Source organism: Oryzias latipes, chromosome 21, assembly GCF_002234675.1.
Source record: "Oryzias latipes chromosome 21, ASM223467v1".
NCBI lineage: Eukaryota > Metazoa > Chordata > Actinopteri > Beloniformes > Adrianichthyidae > Oryzias > Oryzias latipes.
In genome coordinates, this window is record NC_019879.2 from 16,331,778 (window position 1) to 16,357,642 (window position 25,865).

General features: G+C 38.0%; 1 protein-coding gene across 11 annotated transcripts in view; it reads right to left on the reverse strand.

The window, feature by feature from the left end:
- LOC101155555 (tensin-1) overlaps positions 1 to 4,961 on the reverse strand; it is a 172,530-nt gene extending 167,569 nt beyond the window's left edge. For 7 of the 11 annotated variants that reach the window (XM_020712937.2, XM_020712939.2, XM_020712932.2 and 4 more), the window contains exon 1: positions 4,545 to 4,958. In XM_020712937.2, coding sequence (XP_020568596.1) covers positions 4,545 to 4,643 — 99 coding nt within the window. In that variant the 5' untranslated portion in view covers positions 4,644 to 4,958. Of the gene's footprint in view, positions 1 to 4,544 lie in introns of all 11 variants that reach the window. The other 4 variants (XM_020712927.2, XM_020712931.2, XM_020712925.2 and 1 more) reach the window with 2 other exon arrangements.
- Positions 4,962 to 25,865: the final 20,904 nt, after the last annotated feature.

The following is a 25,865-nucleotide window of genomic DNA, read 5'->3' on the forward strand; positions in this document are numbered from 1 at the left end:
CGAGAGGCAAAAAAAAAAAAATTAACAATCATATAAAGGTGTCTAATATAAAATAAAAAAAAGACTACGGAGAAATGTTATAGTTTTATCACAACCAATTATTTTTAGCAATATGTGCTATTTAATAGTAGCTACAGTTGGTTTGCTGTTTGGTCCACACCAAAGTTTGTTTTCCCAAACAGTTTGTTTTCTTTAACAGGTGGGAGGAACTGCTCACCTGAACAGTGGGACTCCTGATTTGGTTGAAAGCAAACCCTGCAGTTGTTTACTTCAAACAGAAGAGCAGAGGTTAAACCAGGGGTCAGTAACCTGTACCTCTCAAAGAGCCATTTGGATCAGTTTCCCACTGAGATGAAAGCACAGGGAGCCGCAACAGTAGGGGCTTGTATTGATTCAAAAATATTTATTTAATTATTTATTTTAATTATTTTTATTCTTTATGAGCGTGCTTTTTCGTTTGATCTTTTGTCCATTTTCCATAACCTTGAATAGACTTTCACATCTTTTAAAACAAATTCCCTTTGATCCAGACACGTTTCTATTTTTTTTCTCTTTAAATCCAGTAAACCCAATAAATTATATTAATTTAATAGATGACAACCTCTCTACCTGTTTATTGTTTCCCCCGCATGCACACTGGAGGGGGGCTCCAGCGTATTCTAGACAGACAGCGCAACATACGGTCATCGTAGCAACAAGGTGACAGGATAGTAGGGGCGCTGTAACGCAAATTTATTTAATTTCACACGGAAATGGGTGGTTTTAGTCTAGGCGGAAAAAAGGCTTTTTTTGGGAGTAAGTTTTGGTGGGGGGGGCGTTCATGTGTCCCCTACGAGATCCCCGCCGACTGTTTTTCCAGAAAAACTTTCCATCCCATAACAGACTCTGGCCGGCGTTCACAGCTGCAGACAGGCCTGCTCTCAACCTCCTGCCAGCTCGCACTACCTGGCAGTGTTAAAGGCACCACGACAATCTTAAAACATGATAGTTATTTTACAAAAACACAGAGAGCCGAAGCACAGGCATGAAAGAGCTGCATGCGGCTCCGGAGCCGCCGGTTGCCGACCCCTGGGTTAAACCAAAGTGCATTACAGACATGAAAAATGTCAGGTTTTTTACTTCACATTTCGGCATATCCCTTCAGGGGTCACCACAGCAAATCAACTTTCACTGATTTGCACAGGCGGTTTGGCAGAGATTTTTACTCTGCACTTGATTTGGAGGCCCTTCGTGACACAATTCTTTCTTTTATATGGGCTGGGGACTGGCACGGAAACCCCTTGTAGCTACATGTTCTCTCCAGCTAGTTTACAGCCCCTCACAACCCCAAGCTAACATTACCAGTGCAACAAAGTGATTATCAATATTGGAGCCCTTGGTACAGTTTGGAGCCAGATGTCAGCTTATACAAAGAAAACAAAGACAAAGAAAACCAGTGTGCATCAATACTCACTAGACTGACGAATATAGACCACAATTCTTTGCATTTGAATGAATTGTCGTTTTTAAAACGGCAGAAGCTAACAACTTTAGGGAGTTAAATGGACTTCAGCAAATGAGTGACATAATTTTTGACGTTTAAAAAGAAAAAAAAAGTAGTGAACATGTCTCCAAATTGCATTAAAATCCAGGGAACTGGACAGTCTCACATAGCACATAGTCTGTTGGGGATTAGGGTTACGGAATTCGGACATAACCTAACTCTGAAAAAACGTCTAGAAGGTAAACATGCCACTTTTAAGTATATGATAGTAGTAAAAAGAAGACGAGGCTAGCTGTTTGTTTGTTTTTTGTGCAGTTTTTCTAAACTTCTTGGGCAATATTGTCCCTATATGAGCCATTCTTACAACTACAAAACATTTCTGGTTAGGAAAAGCAGACCAAGTGTAGGTACAAAATTTCCAAAGAATGTATGATGCAGATGAAAGACCACTGGAGTCAATCAAAAAGCAGTAGTAACACAGAATCAAGTTGTCACAGGTAACGGCTGTAAAAATCAATGTAAATATAGATGAATTCAATGGAATAATGCAAACTGTATTAAACATTTTGAAACATAGGTAGCCCTAATATTTGCTAAAACCTCTCAACTACCAGCAATCTATCACAATATTTCATTTGGCAATACTTATCGTATCAATTTAAAATGCTGTCAAGACAATATTAATTGAATTATTTATGAGCGTCCTTCAGCGTCTGACTCTTGTTTTCCTCTTAAACCCCTGACCGCTAGTTGTTAAATATTCATCCAGCCTTGTGGTTTTTGTTATTATGAAACATGCACTACCTACAGAACCTCATTGGTTTAGGAAATTTGATTCTATCTTTTTCCATACAGCGATAAATATTTTAGTACGCAAATCGGACAATGTTGACTGTTCCGTTTAAGAACAAATATATCTTAATTTACAACAACAACAAAAAACTATTTGAATTTGCTTGGGTAAAAGCCAAATGTGATCATTAAATAAAATTAATTTTACCATTTGGGTAGAGTTTTAATCTAAGTCATACTGTCATGGTGCCCCGGAGGATCTACTCTTTTCCCCCCCTCCCTTCTCTGCTCTTCCTCTCCAGGTAGAATCTATTCCATGGCACTCACTTCATCAGCACTCCTGCTCTGACCTCTATTTAAGATATGCCTGCTCCAGTATTCATCGCCAGTTTGTTTGCCCTCTGTGGTGCAGTACTTGGGGTCAGGTTAATCTTGAAACCTAAAGTTATATCTAGATCGTTGTACTCTGGCTCGTGTACTAACGACTACCTCCTTGTCTACAGTATCTATCACCACTCGTGCCTGGGTCTTCACATCAACTCACTGTCTGGTTACACCTGAGTACTCGACCTCTGGCCACGCCACAACTTCTCGCCACGCAGCCGCTATCATCATTCCTTAAGTACCACCGATTCGCTCCAGACGTGAACTACGCATAACAACAGAAACGAGGAATACTCCACTCACCATCTTGGACCGCATCCAGCACTCACTTCCTCCTCCACTGGGACTAACGCTCTTCTATCATCCCAACACCATCACAGATTCCTCCTTCAGCACAATAACACTTCTTCTGAATAACAGTTTCCTCCTGGACAATAAACAGTGACTAGATCCATTCTTGTGTCTGTGATCTTTACGGGTTCCAGCATCTGGGTCTGTTTTCGTTCTCCGTTAACATGACACATACTTATTAAATAAAGAGATTGAAAAATTGCTCCGGTATAACTTTTGGATCTATCACGATATGTGTCGTATTGCTAGACTCTTGCCAATACACGTCGCTACCTGTCACAATAAAAGCTCACCTACCTCTATTCATTACAGATGAATTTAACGACTTCAAATTGGAATCAAGCTAAGAAGGTGGAGGATCACTGGAGGATCTTGGGAGACTTTTTTATGTAAGTGTGAAGATTACTGATTTATTTAAATGTGGACACGGTCAGTAGGTCAGAAAAAGCGCATGAGACTACAAAAAAATGCATGCGTGTGTTAATAACAAACCAGGCATCATAAAAACAAAGTGTGAGTTCTATCTGTTACCTCAGGATAGGTGGGTGTTCTGATTCTTCTGATGTTATTTACTGCAAGCGTGACCAAACTTGGGAGGTTTTTTTGTTCTGTTTTGTTTTGTTTTTAAGTTGCCTTGAGCATTCATAAAGGTGAATGGTTTACTTCATTTACTTAAGGAAGCATGTTGGAATACCTTCAGTCAAAGCAGGCACAGACAGCCAGTATACCTGGATTAATGGCTGTGTGCAGGCTGTTTCCTGCTTATTTAACGACCTGTGCAGCAGCCCTTATGTAGGACTGAGTTCTTCTTACTGCTGTCGAGTCTGCCTGACTTGAGTTTGTCAGCCAAAACCAAAGGTCACGCCGTCTTATCTTATTATTTACGTAAAGATAGTGCTGGGATGTTTTGATTTAAATACACATTAAGTATTTAAATACATTCAAACACCTTTTCATCTATTGTAAAAGTGTTTCCAGTGGTCTTTTGATTAGGATTATGCCACTTTTAGGCAATATCAAAAAACCTGTGTTATATTCTAGGACAAGTTTCTGCAGAGCGGCAGCAGTTGATCAGAAATTTACCTCTGAGTTGTAGGCCTGTTGTAAACATGGAGTAAGTCTGACCGCATCTCCCATCATCCTTTTGTTTACACTTTCTCCCGCTAGTTTACACCCCCTCTCAACCCCAAGCTAACATTACCGGTGCAACAAAATGATTAGCAATATTGGAGCCATTGGTATACAAGTTGATGCATCAGAATGGAGCAAAGCAGGGAGCTTGTAGCACCTACGTCACTGCTAGTACAAGCTTCTTCCAACTGCATTTTTTTCATCTGCTCCTGATTCACAATTATTTTGAAAAAAGAAATGCAGTTGTAATCTTGATTTTCTTTATAGTTCTCCTTCATTATTAGAACATGTTAAAAACACCAGAAACACAATTTCCATCATGTTTATTTTACATGGAAGAAAAAAATAATAATAGCTTTACCACATAAACAGTTTCCCATGCGTGACAGCATGCCTCTCTTACCGTCTTCAGGCTGCCTTTGCTCTTCTCATCCTCCTGTTGGTAAACAGGCATTTGAAGAAAGTCTTCCTCGCAGCAGATGAAGCTCACCGTGCATCCCATTCGCGCGCTCTTCCAGTCCCATTCAGAATTTACAGCACTCGGTCGCCCTTCTCTCGAGCTGTAGACGGCGTAATTACGACTTCATTCCGGGTAGACACTCCACAGGTTGTCGCGGCCCGTGCGGCACCATGACTTTATTCTAAGATGATCTTTTATGGGATTTTTCGAGATATTTATCGCAGTTTTAATTTTTTATTTGTTTTTGGGTTTTTTTTTTACAAGCCGCTGTAGCACACGAAGAAAGCACGCACAGGTATGGTGGGCACCAGTTAACGAGGAGGCGTTGATCTTTCTCCCTTCATACTCCCTTTCACGAGTCTAGCGCACGCGCGCATGTACGTCCTTTATTCATTCTCTTCTGAATTTGCCTTCCTCACGTTGCTCACTGATTGGCGGTTCAAGCTGTCACTCAAAACAATGACATTGACAGACGAAGTAACTTTAAGAACAATGAAATCAATTCCCTCAATGAAACAAATGTATTAACTGTAACGATTTTACAAACTATTTTGGGTATGTATTCGTTTATTTTAAAAGTTAAATCTCAGCAAAGTGCACACAATTTACGTGGAATTCAAGATGATCGTCTTCGTGTAGTCATGCTTCCCTCTGCTGGTAAACGTGTGTATTGACACACTGTATTCCAGTTGGTCTCAACACAGGAAATTTGATGTTTTTCTAGAGATACATTTGAATATGTATTTAAGCCTTTGCTATCCTAGGCACTTTAACGTTGGGAGTTGGGTCATCTAGACCCACTTGACAGTGTGCTGAACCTTTTTTCTTCAATGATGTGTGATCTTCACTGGTGTCCATGGATTACAAGAAATCTTTCCACCTTTACCCACCTTTGTCATGGTAGGGAGAACACGTCAATGTAAGGGTGGGGTCATCTAAGATAGCACAAGGGTTAAATAAAATGAAATAAAAATTAGTTAAAGTAACCCAGGAATTGCAGATTTTAGGTACATTGAAATTTACCTATAATAATCCTATGCTAATCTGGTAGATCATGTTCCATAAGGTAGAAAAATTGTCTATTAAGAATCCAAACAAGTAACTGGTACATATGGAAGCAATTATGTAGCATAATTTTAAAAAAAGTCAAAACAAGAAATGCTTTTTCACTTTCAAAATGAAGCTACATTTTTTTGTCTCAAAATTAAAATGAAAAAGCAATCCAACAAAATGCCTTTCTTTTTCTTCTTCAACACTGCTCATTCTGCCACTTAATTAAAATGATAATAAAAATGGTATTTGACATTCCATTTTCAAAAAAGGGAAAAAACGGTTTAAAAAATGAATGAATGAATGAATGAATGAATGAATTTTGAAAAGGTTCTCTGGTAAATTATGGAAGCAATTCTGTAGCATAATTAAAAATAAAAGTCAAAACCAGAAATGCTATTTCATTTTCAAAATTTAGCTGCAATTTTTACTCAAAATTAAAAAAGAAAAAGCAATCTGCCAAAATGCTTTTTCATTTTCTTCTTAAACACCGCTTATTCTGTCACTTAATTAAAATGATAAAGAAAATGGTATTTGACATTTCATTTTCAAAAAGTTCTCTGGTAAATGTGTAGCAAAATTCATTTAGAAATGTCTACTTTGACAATTAAAATGGATTAACAGAAATGCTTTTTAATTGTCAAAATGTAACTGCATCAAATGTCTCAAAATTAAAATTAAAAATCAATCCTTCAAAATGCTTTTTCATTTTCTACTTCAACACTGCTTATTCTGCCTCTTAATTAAGATTATAATGAAAATTGTATTTGACATTTCATTTTCAAAAAAGTTCTCTGGTAAATTAATGAAGCGATTCTGTTGCATAATTATAAATAAAAGTCAAAACCAGAAACGCTTTTTCATTTTCAAAATGTAACTGCCTCAAATGATTAAAAAATAAAATTAAAAATCAAAATTTCAAAATGGTTTTTTTTATTTCCAACTTAAAAACACTTATTCTGTATCATAACTAAAACGAAAATGCAAAGAGAGGATTGCATTTCCATTTTCACCTCCACCTTGTCGCATAACTCAATTCTACTTGGCATTTCCAGAGGGGAGGGGGGGCGATGATGTCAGTGCTATCTCCGTGTCTCTGGCTACTAAGAGATACAGACTTACTAGGAGCAGTGCAGCCAGGCTTGTAGCCTTGTGTTAGCGGCTGGGGAGAGGGCTTTGTGACAGTTGTACGCTCCTGATGATTGTACACAGCTTCTCAGGACTACGTAGCAGCATTTCCGCCTTCCGCGGTCCTCCTTCAGACGAACCGCAGTTCGTCGAAACTTCTCCCGTGCTAGCTTTGTCTTCAGACCAGCAGCCGCCTCAACAAAGCAGAGCGTATAGCCCTGCAATCCGAAACTCTGGATCGCCAAAGGTGGAAGTGCTGATACGCAGATTGGAGAAACTCTAAATCAGGGGTCGGGAAGCTTTGGCTCTTTTAATGGCCACGTCTGGCTCGCAGATGAAAAATGTTTCAGTAGACTCCTTTGCACATGTGTGGATCAGTGACTGTCACCGCCGACTGTCACCGGCAACAAGAAAGCCGGTTCACAGTCGTTTCAGTGGCAAAGTGGCAAAAATACATGTCAAGGTGTCTATTTATTTATCAATCCCATATACAACGCAGATGAGGTGGAAACACTGTTCAAGTGGGATTGTCGTATTTTTTGTCGTAAATAGCGGGGCGATGTACGCTTGCGCAAAAGGATCCGCTCAACGGCTTATTGTGAACTGGCATTGTTTGCTATCTAACTCTTTAGCCTCAACAAGGTTGAGGTTGAGGCTAAAGATGGCAAAAAGAAAAAAAGTTAAGGAGTATCATACTTTTTAGCAGAAAAAAAGCATGTCACGAGCCACTGTCCAGAGTGGAAGTCAGCCAGCAGCAACTCCGTGTTTGGACCCAACAAGGTGACTGGAATTCTGCTAATTTTGCTGGTGCTTTGGCAATTGTGAGAAACGGAAAGCCATTTACAGATGGTGAGTTTGCCAAATTTTTTTCATGCTTGATGTTGCCAATAAACCTTATGACGACTTTTCGGATAAAGACAAGATAATAAAACGGATAAAAGACAGGCCTCTGTCTTCAAGAACTGTTCACGATCGGACCATCATGATTTCAAATCAAATTGAGGCGACACAAGTGAAGGACATAAATGCGGCACAGTTTTTTTCTATCGCTTTGGATGAGTTAACAGACGTGAGCAATTTATTCCAGTTCAGCATGATAGCAAGGTATGTAGACGTTGACACACTACGTGAGGAAAGTCTTGCTGTTTTGCCTCTGAAAAAGACAACAAGAGGGGAGGATATATTTAAATCCTTCAATGAGTTTGCTAAAGAAAAAAATCTACCAATGGACAAACTTGTTTTGGTGTGCACTGATGGTGCTCCGTGCATGGTGGGGGAAAACAGAGGATATGTCGCGTTTCTTCATGAACATGAAAAGAGACGTTTTCACTGAATCCTACATTAGGAGGCGCTTGTGCTCAGATGTGTGGCAAGCAGCTTGGCGAGGTGATGTCACTGGTCGTTCGGGTGGTCAACTTTATTGTTGCCCGAGCTTTAACTGATCGCCAGTTTAAAGCACTGCTGGATGAAGTTGGGAATAGTTATCCCGGTCTGCTTCTGCACAGCAACGTCTGCTGGTTGTCAAGGGGGAAGGTGCTCAGCCATTTTGTGGCTTTCTGAGCGAAATCCGGACTTTTCTTGAAATTAAAAATGTCAAGCATCCTGAGTTAGCTGACACTCATCAGCTGACACTCCTGAATTTCTATTATCTCGTGGACATGACTGGACATCTAAACCACCTCAATGGGAAAATGCAAGTCGTTGGAAATACAATCTTATCCCTGCAACAAGCAGTGTTTGCATTTGAATACAAGCTGGAACTCTTCATCGCCGACATTGAAACAGGTCGCTTGCTGCACTTTGAAAAACTGGAAGAATTTAAAGATGCATGCACAGCAAGTGACCCTTTTCGATATCTTGATCTTCAGCAGCTAACAGGCTTCACAACTAATCTCCTGCAGTCATTCAAAGTGCGCTTTGGAGAATTTCGCGAGCGCATTTATCTTTTTAATTTCATCACCCATCCACACGAGTGCGCTGTGGATGGCACGGACTTGAGTTACATCCCCGGTGTCTCTGTCAGAGATTTTGAGCTACAAGCTGCTGACCTGAAGGCCTCAGACTTGTGGGTAAATAAGTTCAAGTCACTGAATGAAGATCTGGAAAGACTTGAACGACAGCAAGCAGAGCTGGCGAGCCAACACAAGTGGGAAGAAAAGAAAAAACGTCAACCCGCAAACCAGCTAATTCTCAAAACTTGGAACACGCTGCCCGTCACATTCTTCACACTCCAGCGTGTGAGTGTTGCTACTGACGATGTTTGGCTCCACGAACGCATGTGAGCAGTCCTTTTCACATCTTAAGAACATTAAGACCAACCTAGGATCTCGTCTAACCGATGGAAGTCTCAACGCGTGCATGAAGCTCAATCTCACATTTTATCAGCCAGACTACAAGACCATCAGTAAAACAATGCAGCACCAGACGTCACATTAATGGTAAGAAATACTCATCATTTACTAGCAACAGCATAACAATGTAATTAAAAAGAATCCACAAACTTATTGTACTTTTAAAATGTTTAAATTACATACAATGCACACTTTCACTTGTATTTTTAGTTTTAAACACATTGGGTTTTTTTTCAATAAACTTTATTGCTCATTTTTCAATTTACAGAAATTCACATTCACATGCACAATAAAGAAACAAATGTTAATATCAAACACACACATAAGACCAAAAAACAATAATAGTAATAAGCCCTGTGTGTGCCTTTTTTTTTTGCTCATATACAAACCAAGTTAGGGTGAACAAACGTTATAAATGAGCATATAGAAAAAACAAAACAAAACAACATTTTAAAAATAGGCAAAGGCAAGGCAAAAAACAATTCAAAATAACAATACTTTGATATTTTTGATAAGTTACTGTAGTTTTCTTGTTTTTGTTTGGAATGCATTTAAGACACTTATAATAAACAGAAAAATAATTCAAGAAAATACTAAACAAAGGGCATGTATTTTTCCATTTACAGAAATGAATGAAATGTTTGAATAAAATAAAAACAACATTAATGACATCAGAAATTCCTGGGTCCAGATTTTCCAAATAGAAAAGAACATCAGGTAAGGAAAAAAAGGGAATATTTAAAACTTTGAGTGACAACCTATTGTTAATATAGGTCCAAAATATTTTTATCTGGTTGCAACTGTAAAAGAGATGTTCTAACGTTTCAGTTTCAGATGAACAGAGTATGCATGGTTCCGATTGAAATTTGAATCTTTTATGTAAAAAAATCTCCAACAGGGTAAATTTGAGATATTATTTTAAAATACGTTTCTTTCATTTTAGGTGGAAGTGGGTACTTTGTGTTTAAAGAAAAAGATTTGTCCATTAAGGTGGTTTCTAGGTCGTGTCTATTGTTTATACTAAAGTTGCAGAAAATTATTTGTTTAAAGGTTAGAGTTACTAATTTACGGTTGCATTTTTTATTTTTTAGGGAAATATCATTAATTTTGAATTCTGGAAATTGTGGTTTGATTGTGTTGTATTGTAGTATGTTATGAATAATATTAAGTAAAGGTATGGGAATTGCTTTACAGACTTGTTATAACAGTTACTAGAATCCTTAAGTTTGTATTTAGTTACAAACTCATTGTCTGATAACAGCATTCCATCAGTATGCATCAAGTCATAGACAAAACACACACTATTATCATACCATTCAGACATAAACAAGGATTTTTCGTTTACAGTTATAAATCTGTTGTTCCGTAAAACAGTGTTGTGAAGGGAGAAGTTATGGGTTAAAAGCATCTTTCCAAATTCTAAGGCTTGCTTGTAAAAGTTTGATAGATTCATTGGTATTTTTGATAGATTATAATCACATTTCAACAAAAACTCCAGTCCCCCGACCTTCTCAAAGAGTTCGTTTGGGATATAATACCACATAGAATGAGGCTGGGAAATACAGTCTTTTAACCCTTTCATTATAAACGCTACAATTTGTGATTGAACGTCTAAAGCTTTTAAGCTGCCATTTTTATAATCTCTGACCAATTGTGATTTTCGTACATAGTGGGTCTTATTTTTCCAAATAAATTCAAAGAGAATAGAATTAGACAACTTGATGTTTTTTGGGGATGTATATAATGAGTGGCAGGGATACACAAGTCTAGAAAAACCTTCAGCTTTGGATAATAGAATGCGGCCAAAGATTGATAAGCCACGTCCCGACCATTGATTTAATGTTTTCTGTATTGTTTTTAGTCTGGGAGTAATATTTACACTTTCTCTATCATTACTGTTTTTTTGTTATTATTAGACCAGGATATTTCACTTGACTTTTTACAGGAATCTTTTCAATATTACTTTGATTGCAGGTATTTATAGGTAAAATTACACATTTTTTGAGATTAAGAGTAAGGCCAGATGCTCTTGAAAATCAAAGTATTTTATTGATAACAACAGGTACCATATTTTTTTTTTAAATGACATCAGCAAATTAGTACACTGTATTTTTAGTACAGTGTACTAATTTATCCCACAAAGGGGATATATTGTGGAGCTGCAGCCAAACCACTCTGAAGTGTTAAGGGTCTTGCCAGTGAGGGTCCTTAGGCACGAAGGACCCTCACTGGGTGATGTTAACTGCTTGTCATTGATATGGTAATTGCCCCCAATACCATTGCTCATTCCCCTCTGGGAATCGAACCCTGCTTTCCTGCATGGTAGCTTCCCACCTTACCAACCAAGCTAATTTTGAATTCCCTGTCTAGAATGTTAATACCCTCAAAATCTGGAGAATATTTAAGAAGGATGGCTAGTAATTCCACCGAAATTATGAACAACAGCGGTCTCATTGGACATCTTTGGCGAACACCTCTATTTACAGGAAAGCTGTTTGAGAAACCTATTTACATACAAGATGCTCATTGCTGGATTGACCGCCTGGAGTTCCTCCACGGCTAATGATTTTAGCACGTATTAGCCTAATGCCAACCCTTCTTCCAGGTCCTTGCAACCAAGAAAAAAGCACTGACTGCACGGATTAAAACATTATGAGCAAGCAGGCCCTTAATAATAATCATGACTGTTATGGCAGGTGGGTGGAAGGTGGAATCCAAATGCGCACCAAAGTACATCTCTGACATGTTAGTGCCATATGAACCATCTCGTACTCTGAGGACCTCAGGGACCGGTCTCCTGTTGATTCCCAGAGTCAGAACTAAACAAGGGGAATCAGCGTTTCAATATTCTGCAGCTAAAATCTGGGACAGCCTCCCTGAAGGCGTAAAGTTTACGTTGATTATTTCTATGATGTATTGCGATTTTAATGCATGTTTCTGTTTTGTGAAGCACCTTGAACTACTTTGTGTACGAATTGTGCTATACAAATAAACTTGCCTTGCCTTGTCTCCAGAGGGGAACAAAAGTCTGGCGTCGGCTGGAGGTCCGTGTGGAGTTTATGTAAAGTGGCCGATGACGAGCAGGTTGTTTTTAATTTTCATTTTGAGTCATTTGATACAGTTACATTTTGACAATTAAAAAGCATTTCTGTTAATCCATTTTAATTGTCAAATTAGACATTTCTAAATGAATTTTGCTACACATTTACCAGAGAACTTTTTGAAAATGAAATTTCAAATACCATTTTCATTATCATTTTAATTAAGTGGCAGAATAAGCGGTGTTGAAGAACAAAATGAAAAAGCACTTTAGCGGATTGCTATTTCATTTTAATTTTGAGTCCAAAAATATAGCTTCATTTTGAAAATAAAAAAGCATTTCTGGTTTTGACTTTTTTTTTTAATTATACTACACAAATGCTTCCACAGGTACAACCCTGTTGAGCGCAGCTCCGATCTTTCATCCGCCGTAGATAGAAGAAGAAGACTCCGGGACAGGATCAACTTTAGCCTCCTCTAGGCATATTTATTGACCATTGAGCACGGAACAGGAACGTCTCTCTCGTACATCAGAGCTCATTCATTCAGCGAGTCATGTCATCAACCATCGACACAGAGATACAACAATGACTCATGGGAACAGAAGTGACTCATGGGAAATGGAGTAGAAAGAGTAAGAGTGAAATAGTTTACATATAATACTTAACACCCCCACTCGCTCTTAACTCTTCATATTAACCACAAACATAAAACAGTTTCCTCTTTTCTTGGAAAACATCTTAAAGAACTTTTGCACGTCTAGGTGCCAAACATGTCTTGCGCAAATCTCCTCAGTTTTGATTTGGTGGCTGGTTTTGTCATTACATCAGCTACCATTTGCTCTGTAGGGCAATATTCTAAAGTTATCTTGCCACTCTTTACAGTTTCCCTTATGAAATGATACTTTATGTCGATGTGTTTACATCTCTGTCTGTTCACTGGATTTCTTGCTAGGGCAATAGTACCAGTGTTATCCTCAAACACTTTTGTCTGATTGTACTGATATTTATCTATACCATTTAGCAAATGCTCCAGGTAAATGCATTCCTGTATGGCTGATGCTAAAGCCATATATTCAGCTTCACATGTGGATAATGCCACTGTGGGTTGTTTTCTGGTCTTCCATGAGATGAAAGAGCTTCCATCACCAAGGCTGATGCAGTATCCAGATGTGCTGCCTCTGTCTGCAGTATCTGACGCCCAATCTGCATCACTGTATGCCTTCAGTCCTAAATTTTCTGCATTTTGTTTGAAACACAATCCATGTTTTGCTGTACCTTTAAAGTATCTGAGCACGTGTTTCACTGTGTTCCAGTGTTGTTCTGTTGGCTCAGAAAAATGCTGGGGTAGCTTACTAACCACAAAACTAAGATCAGGTCTAGTACAAGTGGATAAGTATATTAAGCTTCCCACTGCTTCTCTGTATTTTCTTGCATCTTTCATTTTTTTCAGCATTTTCTGAAAACACAAATTTTGACTCACATGGGGTTTCTCTTGGCTTACAGTCTTTCATTTCAAACCTTTCCAGTAGCTTATTTACATACATTTCCTGTGACATTTTGACTTCACTGTCTGTCTGCTCAAAATCTATTCCTAGGAAATGTTTCAGTCTTCCCATGTCCTTCATCTTAAACCTCTCAGTTAGCATCTTTTTCACACTTTCCAGAACACTCTCTTTGTTTGCTGCCAAAATTAAATCATCAACCCATATTAGAAGAATGACCTTTTCATCCTTTTTCTGTTTTGAATACACAGTTATCGGCTGAATTTTGTTCAAATCCATTCTCGGTTAAACATGCATGTAACATTGCATTCCAGTTTCTCCCTGATTGTTTTAAACCATAAAGAGATTTTTGCAACATACACACAAGTTTTTCACCAGTCTCCGACTTTTTCTCGTAACCCTCTGGCTGTTCCATATATATTTCACAGTCTATGGGTGCGTGTAAATAGGCTGTTTTGACGTCCATCTGATGAAGAATGAGTTTTTCCTGTGCCGCTTTCTGCATAAGTACCCTAACACTCGTCATGTCTGCTGTTGGTGAGAATGTCTCTTCATAATCAATTTCTGGTCTCTGGCTGTAACCTTTTGCAACAAATCTTGCTTTGTATTTTTCTGATCCATCAATGTTTCTTTTACGCGCATATACCCATCTACCCCCCACTGTCTGTTTGCCTTTTGGTAAGTGAGTGAGTTTAAAAGTGTCGTTCTCAGTGAGTGATCGCATCTCTTCATCCATTGCGTTTTTCCACTGTTTTGAGTTTTTGGATGTCACTGCCTCTCTGAAGTTTTGGGGAATGTCACAAACTGCTCTATAACAGGAGTCTATGCATACCTGCATTTTGTCCACTGTCTTATCAGTCTCAAAATCCTGTAGATGAACCGGTTTCTTTCTGATTCTGGGTGGGTTCCTTCTGCCTACAGTCTCACTGATTTCACCTGGTTGTGCACGTTGACTCTGTTGAGGTAAGGTTTCAGAAACATCATCCCGACTTAGTTTGTTTTCTGTATCTCCATCGTTATCATTTTCAGGAACCTGAGGATGTATGTATCCAACATCATGTTCTGTGTACTTCTCTGGTGTCTGAGTTTCTTTTTCTTTGGTAGTTTTTGTAGTGAATTTCACTAACCTGTGTTTTTGAATCTTTTCTGTTTCCGGATAATACATCAGAAGAGCTGGACTGTTTTTGTCATATCCGACGAAAATGCCTGGTTCACATTTTGAATCGAGTTTTCTCTTTTCTTGTTTGTAAGCTAAACATTCAGATCCGAATTTTTGTAGTTTGGATACGTTTGGTTCCTTGCCTGTAAACAGTTCATATGCTGTTTTCTTTGTGCGTCTGTTATAGCAACTGTTTCTTACATAAGCTGATGTCTGTATCGCATAGTTCCACAACTTATCCGGTAGCTTGTTCTCTATCAGTAAACATCTACTCATGTCAAATAGTGTTCTCCAACCTCTTTCTGCTGTTCCATTCTGGTGAGGTGAGTAGGGTGCAGATGTTTCATGTCTGATTCTGTTCTTGGTTAACAGAGTTTGGAAATCTCTGCTGGTAAATTCGGTGCCGTTATCTGAACGAATGCACTTAACTTCTCCATAAGGTGCAACATCGGCTAAATATCTTTCAGTAGCTGTCACTGTGTCGCTTTTCGACTTGAGAAAATATACAAATATGGTGCCTGAATAGTCGTCAGTAAAAGATTGCGTATATTTGTGTCCTTCCATGCTTGGTGTGTGCATTGGACCAGTTAAATCAGTATGGACTAATTCTAAAGGTTGCTTGGCCTTTGCATCTGGCTCTCTGTTCCTGGTTTCTGTACATTTCCCTTGTGTACACACTTCACACAGCTGATCTGGTTTTCCTAAACTCCCTTTGATTTCCATACCTTTTACAACACCTTGTAACTTCCGTACATCATCATAGTTACAATGACCTAAGATCTCATGCCAGGTTTGAATGTCATGACACACTTTACACTGATCATCAGGACTTACTTCAACAGTCGGTAAGTAGAACAAGTTTCCATTTTCATGGATATCAAACCTGCTACCATCTTTGGTGACCATGATGCTCTCCCCTCTTTTGAAGGTGATTGTTGCTCCTCCATTGGCTGCCCTTGCCACCGAAAAGATGTCATGTGGATATGATGGCATAAAGAGTGCATTTCGTAGTTGGGCTCTGTGTTGATTTCCAGCGTTGTCTAGTATGTAGATCATTGCTCTCCCTCTTCCTTCCGCCATTCCACTGCACTTGGTTCCATCTGCTAACTCCACTGAGTGAGTCTCAGCCTGAAACGAGTCGTCAAAACTTTCAAAATTTCTTGAAGTCGTTTACAATGTGGGATGTGGCTCCTGCGTCCACCATGATGCCTTTCATCTTCACGTTGTTCGGGATGCTTTCTTGCATGTTGTACTTTGCTTTGAAGAAGTGATCTTGATTGCTTTCTTGTTCAACAGCAACTTTTCTGGCTTCATCTCGTCTCCCCTTTTTCTTGCACATGGACTCTTGGTGTGTATTGCTTTTGCAAAAATTACACCACTTTTCTAAAGCAGTATCTTGCCTTGTGCCCTTTAATTCCACACTTGTAGCATATCACAGTGGTACTTTCATCCTTCTTGTACGTGGCTTGAGTTTTGTGAGTGCTTTGTCTCTGTTTCACATGCATTTTCATCACGTTGTCAGCTTCTGTTCTGCTCATTTTCTCTGACTCCTCATAGACTCTCAGTTGTCTTTTAAAGTCTGTAAATGTGATTGAATCTTCATTTTGTGTCACATGAATGGCTAGGGGCATGAATGAATCTGGCAGTCCTGCTAGTATCATGGCTATGATTAGTCCGTCGCTCATCATTTCACCTGCATCTCTTAATGCTGCAATGATGTTCTCTGCTCTTATTATATAGTCTGTTACACTCTTTTTCCGTCATGCGTAGCTTGGTTAAAGATGTGTACATATTTATTATTCGTGGCTTGCTTTTTCCAGAATAATGTTCTTTTAAAATCCCAAGGGCTTTTCTGCCATCATCTGCTGCTTCATGTCGTATCAAAGACAGGCTTTTGTCATCTACCAGCCTTATTAGCTCCGCGTAGCAGTCAGCGTTCTTTCTGCCATCTGCCGCAAGTTGTTCCGCGTTGGCGCCAACAGGTGCTGGTCAAATAGTCTCTTTAAGCTTTAGGCTATGTAGGTGACCCAGAAATCTTGTTTCCCACAAAGCATACTTATCTTCGGATCCGTCGAAGAAAAGCTGCGGTGCCGCCATGATTCCCGTCATTGATCTGCCCGCCATGTTTCACGTCGCTCTTTCAGTTGTTCTTTTACTTTCCTTCAACTGTCAGCAACTTTATTCCGTGATGCGTAATACGTCGCATGTAGACCGTCCCGACAATAACTTCTTTTCGTCTCCGAGCTGGTTCACAAGTAGCAGAAGCTTCGCGTTATTCTTCGCGCCTTTTTCTTCTGTTCAAACTCACTTGCGTCCGTTGCTGTCTGGGCCCATAACCTGTTGAGCGCAGCTCCGATCTTTCATCCGCGCGGTGGATAGAAGAAGAAGACTCCGGGACAGGATCAACTTTAGCCTCCTCTATGCATATTTATTCACCATTGAGCACGGAACAGGAACGTCTCTCTCGTACATCAGAGCTCATTCATTCAGCGAGTCATGTCATCAACCATCGACACAGAGATACAACAATGACTCATGGGAACAGAAGTGACTCATGGGAAATGGAGTAGAAAGAGTAAGAGTGAAATAGTTTACATATAATACTTAACAAACCCACTCACTGTATACCAAACTCAGCATGCATGCACACATCCAGACTTCTCATTGTTTATTATCTTAAATTCCTTAACATAATTCAGAAATGTCCTGCCATGCGGATTTGATAAGGATTTGTTTTGACTATAGCTTTTCTTTATATGTTATACACCGTCCTTCCCAAACCTGCACATGCCAGTTCTGACAGACCGCCCTCATAGCTGATTTGAGATACATGTACTGTAAAACTTTGATTCACCAGTAGCTAATTATAGATGTTGTCAAGTTAACAAAACTGTTAAACTGTTTAACAACACATACACAGGGATTTAGAGGAAAACAACTTTTCGTTTGACAAGGATAAAACTAAAACATTTTTCTGGAAGTACAATAAGGTACACAAAAAATGCACAGCTAAAATACTTTCTGGTAATCATAATAAACCAGTCAACTTGGGAACATGTTCACTGTTAACTAATGACTAGTTAGTGGTGATTTTGCAGCATAATTGTAGGCACAGAAAAAGAGACTTCTTATTAATTGATCCATCAGTAGTTATCAATGGAATCGGTGGCATTAGTTAACAGGTGTTTAATTAATAATGATTATGGGCGCAAATTTATACTAATTATTGGTGAGAAAAAAGGGACAGCATAGTAGTTAATAATACCCAAATCCTTATCTAGTTAATGGTGACCTATTAGCAGGGCCGGCCCTGGTCTTCTGGGGGCCCTAAGCGAAATTTAATTTGTGGGCCCTCTAACTGATCAGCAGCACCAAAAAAACGCAACTGTTGTAATATAAATGAGATATCTCTATTAATACATTTGTGAATTATTATTGCTCCCAAAGAATTGAATACAGTATATTGCCTGCATGTTGGATGCACATTAAGTGGTGCCAAACAAATTTTAAATGCAAAGAAAAAAAATGAATGACAAATGTATATAGATATATAGATATATTTTTTTAATGTAACATTAGGCACTCAACAAATGACATTCACAAAACTCCAACTTATTACAAACAGCAACTTAATAGCAAATCAAATGACAATAAAACAATCCAACATAAAGAAAACAACAGCTCAATGAGGGGGATTTTGGAAAGTCATAGTCTTTCTCAGTCTGAAAAGGACCTCTTTGCACCAAATCCATTCTTACTGGATCAGAGACTGTGGTTGGCCATTCAGCTGGACCAACTGGATATGAGGTACCGGTAGGTGGGATTTTGGATCCAGTTGGCTCCTCTTTCATACACGCCTCTCTTGGAGCCTCTGGAACATGAGATACAGAACTTCAATAAAAGCAAACAGTGAAAAGTCAAACAGTCAAATGTTTTCCCTTTCAACAGTAGATGTGGTGACAGGAGTTTCTTCTGCAGCTAAAAAACAAGAAATATTATTATACAATAATCAATGATAAAGCTAATAAAATATCTATAGCAGAATACTAATAATATATTGGCTCGTTTAAAATCTGTGTGCAGGTTTTTCACAATTTCATGATCTTTTTATATATTTATGAGAGATTTATTGTTTGATTGTATATTTGCATGAGGTCATATTTCATTAATTTAATTATGAACAGTTTGGAGCTCCATACTCTTCAGCTGCTGTTTATGAAAAAAAGGGGATATGCAGACACTGTTTTTTTAATTACTTTACATGTTATTAAAGTTACCTGAGATGACATCTTCAGTGAAGTCAGGAACATCTTGGACGCTGCACAACCTCCAATACTTGTTAATACTTTTTGAGAGCAGAAGAAACTGTCGGCTGAGACGGAACTGTGCAAAACATCATCATTATGTAGAATCAAAACTGCAAAATACAAATAAGAAATAAATGTACCCATTTATAAATAATAAAATGTGAACACTAATTTGAGAATAAGTGTAAATATAAGCCTTTTATACACTTCTTTTTGTATTATTTGTTTATGTTCGTAATTTTAAAATTAGTACATTTATTTTGTTTGTCATTTATAGATGAGAACCTTTATGTCCTGTGTATTTGGCAGTTTTCATTCTCCATATTTCATGCCAATGCAAGATTTTAAGACACACTCATTGTTGTAAAACTCAGACTACCTGACTGATAAACAGTAGTTTTATGCTGTAATAAACCGGAAAATGCAGAACGCACTAAATATGTGTTAGCAAAACAATGAAACAAAACGATAAAGTGAGTTAACATTTTCAGCCATCATATCGTTGTCATTATTTACTCTTCTCTACACTCCTCCGTTTTAGAAGGTCATGTCCATCCTCATCTTAGAAACTTGGGTATCAAAATTATTTTCGAGTTTTCCATGGGAAATTACGACAAACGGGGTCGTTTATGTGCAAACTTCAACTCAGATCACTTAGTATTTACGTAAATCGCGCAGCTGCACAGAAATGCTGGATAATGTAAAAATAATGCCCCAACATCCTCCAAACTTACCTTGTGATTGATGTTGAAGTTATTTATCTTTTTTCAGCTCCTACGGTGGCCCTGAAGTGCAAAGCATTCAACAAATCACTCGATACAAAAACATTTTTAAGATCACAACAATTAAAAAAAAAAAAAAAAATTAAAAAGCAGCATTACATTTTAGAAAACAAAACAAAATTTCAGAAACCAAAACTTGAAAAACAAAAATGACAAAAAAAAAACATTTCAGAAAACAAAATTAATTTCCAGGAAAAAAAGAAATATTAAAAAATGAAAACATTTCAGAAAAAAAAAATTCCAGAAAAAAATGAAATATTAAAAATTAAAAAACATTTCAGAAAGGAAAAAAAATTCCAGAAAAAAATGAAATATTAAAAAATGAAAAACATTTCAGAAAAAAAATGAAATATTAAAAAATGAAAAACATTTCAGAACACAGAATGAATTTCCAGAAAACAAAACGAAATCTTCAAAAATGAAAAACATTTCCAAACCGGAAGAAGCAGGTACTATGGGACAACGCTGATTGGATGATGATTTTTGTCAATCATTTGAACTGAAAAGTATTTTAAATGAAGCGATGACAGATTTTATGGGGAGGAGGCAAGATGGCGGAATGAACGAACGTACTTTGCGGGCTCCGGTGTAAGAGTTTTTTTTTTCTGTCCTTGTTTGTGAGTTTTTTTTGCATTCTATAACCAAGAACACTGAAATTTTTTCTAAGTTTCTATTTAAAGTTTGTGAGAGGAATCGCGGACTACCGTAAACTTGTTTTTTTCTTCCTTTTGAAAATCGAAAGTAAGCTAACCGAAATGCAAATGGACGAGCACGACTATTATTCCCAGTCCGATATTCACGAGATGACTGAGGAAGCTGTTGAAGTCACTACAGGGGATGGAGAAAGGTCCAAAGAAAAGTTAGTGAACCTTGCACACACTCCAGTCAAAGCACCTCATCCTAAAAAGCAAAAGAAAGGGTGCGGGCAGAACTTGCAGGATGAAAGTATGTTCGAAAGAATTATGGAAGCCGTGGCCGCCCTGACGGAGAAGGTCGACATGCAAACGACCAAAATGGACGAACAGACAGCCCTACTGAAAAAGTTTGATGAAAGAATTGATGCCAACTCAGAAGCTATAAAAAGGAATAAAGGAGTTCTAGAACATCTGGAGAAAAGAGTGGCTGAACTTCAAGGAGACAACAAGCGGCTAAGGGAAGCGGTGGCTGAGCATGCTCGCTACAAACGGAGGTGGAATCTGCGGCTGAATGGTTTGGCTGAGAAGGATGGAGAAGACATCAGAGAAACCGTCATCGGCATCTTGACCAGGGTGGTTCCCATCGGCGCGGACCGCCTGCGAGAGGCAGTTGACACGGTCCATCGGTTGGGAAGAAAGGGGAGCGCGGCGACTTCCAACAATATGCCGCGGTCGATAATCCTGCAGTTTGTGTCCAGAGTGGTCCGGGATGACATGTGGAAACGGTCAAGAGAGGCGAGAGTCTGCAAAGAAATGCACATCCACTTCAAAGAAGATTTCTCTAAGGAGGACAGGGAGGCGAGAGCCAAGCTGTGGCCGCTGGTCCAAGAGGCGAGGAAGAGGGGTCAGAGAGCGTTCCTGAAGGAGGGGTACGCACTGATCGACAATCGAAGAGTGGACCCTCAATAGATTACAGTCAGTGAGAGTTAGTGTTCTGTCAGTTCATGTTCTTGGTGAAGAATGCTCATTGAATTGTCTGGTAAGGACAATATTGTTCATTCCTGCACATCTTCTGCGGTTGCTGTGCTTTTGATAATTCTTAAATGTTTTCTTTCATTTCTTTAAACACTAGGGGGCTTAAAAACAATGTTAAGCGAAAAGCTATTTTTTTATTTTGTAAGGAGCAGAAAGCTAAATGTGTTTTTTTGCAGGAAACCCATTCAGTTGAAGAAGATGTAAACTTCTGGAAATTACAGTGGGGTGATTCTATTTATGTCAGTCATGGGACCTCTCATTCAGCTGGTGTTATGATACTTTTAAACAAATTCCCGGGAAAAGTTATTAACCATTTTGGGGACACTTATGGCCATTGGTTGATATTAATATTTGAGTTTAACGGTGAAATGTTTATTTTGGTTTGTGTATATGGTTATAATGAAAGAGCTAAAAACAAAACACTCCTCTCAGACTTATGTAAACAAATTCTAGACCTTAAACATGCTCATTTAACTGATAATGTCATAGTTGGAGGTGACTTTAACCTGGCGCCAGACCTTTGGTTAGACCAGTGCTTCTCAAATAGTGGGGCGCGCCCCCAGGGGGGGGCACGAAGCGATGCCAGGGGGGGCGCGCGGTGGTGGCGGTTTTAGGCACAGGTTTGTCCGGTGCGCAAATTTAACGTGGGGGCAGCGGTGACAGCGGCTCAGTGCTTGGAAAATAATCTGGTCCACTATTCGGTTCCTATTGTCTGTTCTGTCTGTCCGCGGCTGCGCGAGTGAGAACGAAAGGGGAGGGGTGGTGTGGGCCCTGTCTGCCAGGGGAATCGGGGCACGCGGACCACTGCTACCGCTGCCTGTTGCCCAAGATCACCGCTGCCCTTAGATTCCTAAGCTCATGCTAACAATGTCATTCTTTATGAACTATTGTAGACATTTTGATGACGTGTCTTTATTTTCCATCCATGTTTTCTTTGTCTGCCTGTGGTTTAGTTGGTGTCAGACAGACATAAAGACAGCAGGTAATGCAGGAAAACAGCTGCACTTTTATGAGATCAGAAATAAACAATCCGTCATTTAGAAAAAAAAAATCAGCACGTTTTTACCTATTTCTTCAGACTAAAAACGTTAAATATATTGGTGCTGCTGTGTTAATGTTTCAGATCAATTTAGATTTAATATTATTTATTGATTGAATTATTTTTTTCAGCATCAAATGGTTCAGTTGGTCAAAATGTTTCTAGTTTAAATAAGGAATGACAGATTTTTTTTATTTCAGGTACTTTCAGCTTCTTTTCTGTTTTAGACTAGAACAGGGTTTCTGTGGCTAAATAAAGTTAATATTTGTTGAAAGTGGATTTATTTTGCTTTTTTCTTTTGTTAGTGTTAAAAGATACAATTTTAGGTATACAAATTTTATAGATACTGACCTGATGTATTGTCACCGCGCGAGTGTGTCTGTGTGTGTGTGTGGGGGGGGGGGTCAGGGGGGGCGCGAAACATTTTCTTTTCCTAGGGGGGGCCTGGCAAAAAATAATTGAGAAGCACTGGGTTAGACAGACATCCACCTAGAGCACAATGTCACAAGTTTGATGATCTGGTGGTTGATTTTATGAATGTTGTCAATTTAGTTGATTATTGGAGAATTCTGAACCCAGTGACCAGGCAATATACATGGTTTAATGCTGCAGGAAATGGACAATCTTCAAGGTTAGATTATTGGTTAATATCTTCATCATTAGTAAAATATATTGATAAATGTTCCATTTCTGCTTCCCCCTTAACAGACCACTGTGTTGTTTCTTTATCCCTTCAATGTAATCGGTCAGTAACTGATTTAATTCAAATTTGGAAATTCAACAATATGCTTTTGGAAGACTCCTGTTTTTGCAACAAGGTTAGAGAATTAATAACAGAAGTGAATGTCTTGGACATGTCACCTGTGAGTAAATGGGAATGGTTTAAGTTTAAAATTAGAAGTCTTGCAATTGAATTTAGTAAAAGTGCTTTAAGATTGAAACGTCTAAAACAACAAAATATTTTAAGAAATATTAATGACCTATGTAAAAAGATGGATTTGTCGACTGAGGAATTATTAGAATTAAATAAATTACAAAGCGAGTTAGACATTTTGTATATTGAAAAAGCTAGAGGTGCATTTGTAAGATCCCGAGCTCGCTGGATTGAAGAGGGAGAAAAAAATACCACATATTTTTTTAATCTTGAAAAACAAAGGCAATTAAAAAAGCAAATTAACAAACTATCAGTAAATAATTTTGTTTATGAAGACCAAAGGGAAATTAACAAAGAAATACACACATTTTACTCCAATTTATATAAGTCCTATCATTCCGAAGCTGACTGTGAAATTATATTCGAAAGCATTGAAGGATTGAACCAAAACATTGACTTAGAATTTAAACATTTTATGGAAAACGATTTAGACATTGAGGAAATGGATGCTGCTGTTCTTAAGATGTCCTCTGGGAAATCTCCTGGCTTGGATGGTTTAACAGCAGAATTCTATAAATTCTTTTGGACTGATATTAGACGTTTGTTACATGAAGCTTTTCTAGAATGTATCTCAGCAGGTAGCCTTTCTAACACAATGAGACAGGGGTTAATCACTTTAATCCCCAAACCTAATAAAAATACTTTATATTTGGATAATTGGAGACCAATTACTTTGTTATGCAATGACTATAAAATTTTGGCTCATGTTTTTGCAGAACGTCTAAACAGAGGACTGAAGGATTTAGTGGATGAGTGTCAGTCAGCATTCATTAAAGGAAGAAATATCCATAATCACATCAGGTTGGTAGTAGATTTATTGGATTATTGTGACTTTGTTGACCCAGATAGTTTAATATTATTTCTAGATTTTTATAAAGCATTTGACACATTGGAGCATTCCTTTTTAATTAAAGCCCTGAAATTTTTAGGATTTGGTGATAAATTTTGTAATATTATTAAAATGTTTTATAATGATATTTATAGTTCAGTTTCCTTAAATCCAGGAATTACTCCCCGATTTGTAATTAAAAGGGGTATCCGACAAGGTTGTCCCATCTCGCCCAAACTGTTTATATTAGCCACTCAGTTATTAACCATCCTCATAAAACATAGTCATGATATTCAAGGTATTTCTATTTTTGAAAAGCAATACAAAATTAGTCAGTTTGCAGATGATACTGCTTTACTTCTAAAAAACGATGCAGAGGTTGTTAAAGCTCTAAGTAGGCTTCAGTTATTTTCCAAAGCATCAGGCTTGAAGCTAAATATTTCCAAATGTGAAATCCTCCCCGTTCACTCGTGTCAGCACCAAACTATTGAAGCCATTAGGGTTGTTCATGAAGTGAAATATCTGGGTGTGTTATTGTCTAAAAACACATTAAGGAGGGAAGAAGTCAACATTACAAATCGATTGTTTGATATAAAGAAAAGTTTAAGTCGCTGGTTGACAAGAGATTTAACTGTTTTTGGGAGAAATCTGTTAACCAAAGCAGAAGGCGTCTCTAAGATTATTTATCCCTGCTATTCCTTATACATATCCCCTCCAAACATTAAGAAAGTTAACTCTATTATTTTTCAATTCATATGGAAAAACAAAACACATTATATCAAACGTTCCCAACTGGTCAAAAGTTATGATAATGGTGGCATCAATGCTCTAGATTTTGAAGCTATGGTCGGTACTTTCAGGATTAATTTTTTAAAAGCTCTTCTGGTTGATAGTAACTCCATGTGGTTTCATATCCCAAGATCCATTTTTAAACATTTAGGAGGCATAGACTTCCTTTTGAAATGTGATTTTGAAGTCAACAAGATTCCATTCATTTTGTCCAACTTCCATAAACAGGTTCTTCAGTTTTGGAAAATGATATTTATTCACAATTTTACCCCCCATGGATCAACATTATGGAATAACAGAACAGTATTAGTTGGTAGGAAATCTATATTTAAACAGGATTGGTTTGACAGAAACATTCTTTTTGTTACAGATTTAACTGACAGTGACGGTAATTTATTGACTTTTTCTTCATTTATAGATAAATACAGTCTCACCTGCAGCCTTAAAGAATTTAAAAAAGTATGTCGAGCTATTCCTGCTGCTTTGATTCATTTAATAAAGAACACTGTTTTTACTCCTCATAGAACAATTATCTCATTACCAAAATTACAGATAAATGGATGTAATTTCTTAGATTTTAAACTAAATAACAATCTTTTGAACAACTGTTTAAAAGAAAGAATTTATCATGTCCATAATCGAGCCTCTTTTAGATCTTTCTCTTATTTCAACAGCCAATCTCT